Source organism: Nicotiana tabacum, chromosome 3, assembly GCF_000715075.1.
Source record: "Nicotiana tabacum cultivar K326 chromosome 3, ASM71507v2, whole genome shotgun sequence".
In the NCBI taxonomy this organism is placed as follows: Eukaryota; Viridiplantae; Streptophyta; class Magnoliopsida; order Solanales; family Solanaceae; genus Nicotiana; species Nicotiana tabacum.
This window is the reverse complement of record NC_134082.1, coordinates 18758533-18763554: the sequence shown is the minus strand read 5'-3', so window position 1 is coordinate 18763554 and position 5022 is coordinate 18758533. Positions and strand designations below refer to the sequence as shown.

The following is a 5022-nucleotide window of genomic DNA, read 5'->3' as shown; positions in this document are numbered from 1 at the left end:
TATTCTAAGAGAAGACAATAAATTAGCATATGTTATGGTGAACTGTTGTCACGACCCCGATTTCCTACCCTCGGGAATCGTGATGGCGCCTACTCGTGAAAGCTAGGCAAGCCGAGTATTATAAATTCATGACCCTTCTTATTAAGCATGCTCTACAATTCAAAGTATTAAGTGATTAAACAGCGGAATAAATTAAATAACTAGAAATATGGAAGACGAAAAACTTAATAGTTCAACCAAACACTGCTACATAATCTGATGTACAATACCACCTAGAATTTGGTATCACAAGTCACGGACTATCTAAGTATACTACAAATAAGGCCTGAATGGAAATACACAAGTCTGTCTCTGAATAAGTAAAAACGGAAAGAGAAAAGATAGGAGGAGACGCCAAGGCCCGCGGACGTCCGCAGGACTACCTCGGATCGCCTGAATGGACTGAACACAGCACCCTCACTACGGTCCAAATGCTCCGGTATCAGCATCTGCACACAGTGCAGAGTGTAGTATCAGCACAACCGACCCCATGTGTTGGTAAGTGCCTAGCCTAACCTCGGCGAAGTAGTGAGGCTAGGACCAGACTATCAAATAAACCTGTACAGTTAAATCATATACAACGGAAATAAAAACAAATAATTACAGCTAAAGTTGGGCGGGGGAAACATGATGCGGGGAGTAACAGATAACAATAGAATAACAGTATAGAAATGTAAGGAATGCCATAAATCAATTACCAGCAAAAGATAAGGAAATAAGAAAAAAGTACACATGTAATACCATTGCAGGCGTGCAACCCGACCCCATTTCATATAATACCGTTGCAGGCGTGCAACCTGCTCCCATTTCATATAGTACCGTTGCAGCCGTGCAACTCGCTCCCATTTCATATAGTACTGTTGCAGGCGTACATCCCGCTCCCATTTCATATAGTACCATTGCAGGCGTGCAACCCGCTCCCTTTTCATTTATCAACACCAATCATAAAAGATTCCCGGCAAGGGAACAATAATATAACAATAACATCCTGGCAAGTGAATAATAATATGACAACAACATCCCAACAAGGGAACAATAATATCACAACAACATCCCGACAAGGGAACAATAATGATAATCCTCATATGAAGCACAGATAAACCACAACGGAGTCACAACAATTGCAATACAAGACTCACGGGCATGCTTGACATCAACGTATAGTTACTCGTCACCATGCCTATACGTCGTACTCCACAATTAACACATAGCAAATAAGACACAACTCCTAATCTCTCAAGCTAAGGTTAGACCAAACACTTACCTCAAACTTCCACGGCCAACTCAAGCCTCAAACACCACTTTTCCTTTAGAATTTGCCTCCAAATTACTCGTATCTAGTCCAAATTGACTTAACAACATCAATAAATGCTAAATAATACAATCTCAATGCTAAATTATAGGTTTTCTATCATTCTTCCCAAATATCAAAAATCGATCCCGAGCCCGCTTGGTCAAAACAGGAGGTTCGAATCAAAATCCGATCACCTATTCACCCACGAGCCCAAATATATAATTAGTTTCGAAATCCGACCCCAAAACAAAGTCTAAATTCCAATTATTCAAAAAGCCCCAACTCCCCAAATCCCCATATATAAAGGAAAAAGGTGTGCACTGCTCAGTTTATCCAGGTATAAAGGGAAGAAGGATGACCACTATGTTCAAGTTCTTAGGGAGGAGAACGAGGGGCAATTTTTATCAATAACATTGTTTTTTATTTTGGAAGTACTCTCAAACGACACATGCTGATATTATTAATTACTTTTTAATGTGTGGTATAAGAATTCTAAAAGCTCAGCCCATTGAAAGGGTATTTATACGTGAACTTAGCATGTGATATGGAACAAGTTATATACCATCGTGATGCTAGTATTAAAGCAAGCTCTAATTTTTTTTCAAATTGTAAGATTTTCTAGGGTCTTTTTTTTATTATTATTAATAACATTAGCCACTAGGTACATTACCTAGTGATATACAGGGGTGTATCTAGCTAGGGGGCTTTTATGGGGCACGTGAACACATGCTCCCCTCCCTAAATCATGTATAGTAATATTATATTTTTTTCGAAAATACTTAATTATATATGTGTGCACTCATGCTCAAAGTATTATATGATGTGATAGTTATTGGGTCTACCTCTCTAAATGGGGTTGCGAGGTCAAATCTTATATCAATCTTGTTGTTTTTTATTTTTTTTTCCGAGAACTAGACGCCCACGGAAGACGAGCATGTCTGGTGTTACTTTTTGGGTATTAATTAGGTACTTTTTCTTTTATTTCTTTTTTTTCTTTTTTTGATCCCGATATTGAAATGGATAGTAGATATAGATTAAAGAAAAATAGTTTTTTTTTTAATTTTAATTTTGAAGTTATAATTCAAAAGTGTAACGGGTGCGCAATAGTAAGAACTAAAGGTTGAATATGTAAAATCTATATACTGGATCCACTCCTTCTTAATAGTGCACCCATCCTGTCAAGATTCTGGATCTGTCTCTGTGGTATATTAACTAAAAACAATTTAAACGCTAAGAAAGCAACATAATGGACTTGAAGCTTAATCTGCGACAAAATTATTTTTTGACAAATTGCTAGTAAATAGTTCTGGTAAAAACCGAAATGAAGCAAAAATAAAAACATAAAAAGAAGCACTTTTTGCAGAGTTGCATCTCCAACTGTGTAGTATATAATCATATATTTCTTTTTAAAATAAAATTATGTATAATGGAGTCTTATTCAATTCTCACAACATATATATGTAAGCCTCACAACCGTGGAGCAACTAATAATTAAAATCTCTGGTTATTCTTTCATTCAACCTCTTTAATTACTTGGGGTGCTAACAAGTGAGATTATCCCCAGTCTCCACGCCTAGTTGTTGACAATACTCAGTATAATACTCAACCCTTCTGGCAACAGTCTGCGGGTTGCCGCCGTCACACTCAATCTGGCCATTAATGGCTCGAATGGTTGGGCCAAAACCTTGGCCAGAAGTAATGAGAGAATGGCAATTGTTCATCCAATACCACAGGGCAGTCTTGAAGGAAATAACAGCATCTCTAGCCACAATGTCGGGGTCATTTAGGCCATCGAATCCTATGGATTTTCCGGCAGGTCCATAGTTGAAGTTCCATGATAGTTGGATGGGTCCTCGACCGTAGTAGTTCTTGCCTGAGACACAAGGGTACTCTGTGTTGTCCTCATCACAATAGTCGCCTGAAGGACCATTTATCTCATTTATGAAGCACATGTCTGTATAAACCAAATCAGCAAACAAATATTGTTAAAAGATATAAGTAATAGTATATGTTAGATGATGTAAAGATTCTTTAAAACTATTAGTGAATTTTAATATATAATTGCAGGTTAATTATTATTTTTTATATAGTAATGATTATTAAAAAATTTATATGTAATTACTTAATAAATAACCTCATAGTATAAAAATATTCTTACATTATCAGTTCCATCATTGCATAAAATATAAACTCAACATATATGGGGACTATTGAGTAATTTTATAACAGGAAAGACTCTATATAAGTACACGTCCATTGTATAGATTTTAGTGGAATTTTAATTTAGTGAAAAGTGGATCCAAATTTAAAGTTGGTACATGTGGAACAATAAATACCACATTTATATTTTCATATTTAGACCTTATTTTTCTTTTTAGTCCATTTCAAAATAACTACCCCTATTTAAAGTTGATAATGAATTAACATAAACATCATATTTTACTCTTAATGACAGTCACACAAATGTCATAATATGATCGAGACTACAAGCTTCAGAAGTTTTATAAGTACAAAAATATTATGGTACGGTTAAAATTATATATTTCAAAGCCTTATTTTATTTCTTAAATTTTATTTATGACAAATAGATTCACATAAATTAAAATAGAAAGTAAGTATATTAAAAGGTTCTAAGAGAAAACCGCCAAAAAGAGAGCCAAAATAGAAGGAGCAAGCAATTAGTAAGAAAGCTTACGTCCGGTTTCATGGGTGACGTGAGCAAAAAAAGCAGCAATCTCACGCTTAGAATCATCGGTAGAACCCATAGTACCAAAATTGGGATAAGATTGAAGAGCTTCAAGGAAGTTAGCCCTTGTGTAAAACCCTTTTCCTTCACAGGTAGAAGCAGCTTGATCTGCTATTCCATTGAAGAATGCATTAGAAACAACATCAGCAACTGAACCTCCGTTGCTTGATAGTGAAGCACTAAAACAAGGACCTCCTTGACATCCTTGCCCGCAGAAATCATTTCCAGTACCACAAAAGCCCCATTTGCTGCAGCACAAGCTTTCTGCACATCCACAGTTTTGTGCCAAGATTGTTCTTGGAACAACAACTAGTACTATAGTTAATGCAATGAGGAAAATGAATTGTTTTCTTGAAGAGAAATTCATCTTTTCTGTAGTTTAGTTGTGTGTGGAGGGATGTCTAAGAATGCAGAGGCATTTATAGATGGGGAATTAATTTCTACTTTTTTTTTTCTTTCTTTTTTTTCCCGTGAAGAGCCACTATTGTTGAAGCGTTCAAAGTTAGAACAATATTTTCGTATGGGTTGACTTTGACCTTTTTGAGTCGTATGTACATTGTCAAAAGGCCATTTATTAGCAAGCTTCTTCCATCCTTCTATCTTTATGTCTTTCAGAAAGGGAATATTTTTCGCTTTTCAACTCATAATTGTCCTTCTAGTATATATTGACATTGACGAATCATGCATGAACCTATTTCACCAAGCACAAAATTTAAGGGGAAAAAATCTTTTTGATACTTATATGATCCTAAAGACATCGTACTTTTTGTTTGGTTATAAAACTTTTAAAATTTATAGTCTTAGATATATAATACTAGTTATGCGGCTATAAAGTAAATTATTTTAAAATTTTAAAATAAATTATTCTTTTTGAAACAAATAAATTAAAAAGAAAATATGATCACATAAATAGAACTGGTAGAGTACATACCTTTTTACCCTT

At 35.1% G+C, this 5022-nt stretch overlaps 1 protein-coding gene across 1 annotated transcript; it reads right to left on the bottom strand.

Moving 5' to 3' along the window:
• Nucleotides 1-2732: 2732 nt before the first annotated feature.
• On the bottom strand, nt 2733-4485 carry LOC107831802 (endochitinase EP3-like). Its single transcript, XM_075249256.1, has 2 exons — nt 4029-4485; nt 2733-3287 (listed from the first exon to the last, which is right to left on the bottom strand). Exons 1-2 carry the CDS (start codon nt 4444-4446, stop codon nt 2875-2877), a joined length of 831 nt encoding a protein of 276 aa, XP_075105357.1. The 5' UTR covers nt 4447-4485; the 3' UTR covers nt 2733-2874.
• Between the last annotated feature and the right edge of the window lie 537 nt (nt 4486-5022).

Bases quoted from the DNA above. Each gene is read 5' to 3' on its own strand.
- LOC107831802 (XM_075249256.1), bottom strand. From the start codon at position 4,446: ATGAATTTCTCTTCAAGAAAACAATTCATTTTCCTCATTGCATTAACT. The intron at 3,288-4,028 runs GTAAGCTTTCTT...TGGTTTATACAG, and splicing joins CGTCACCCATGAAACCGGAC to ACATGTGCTTCATAAATGAG.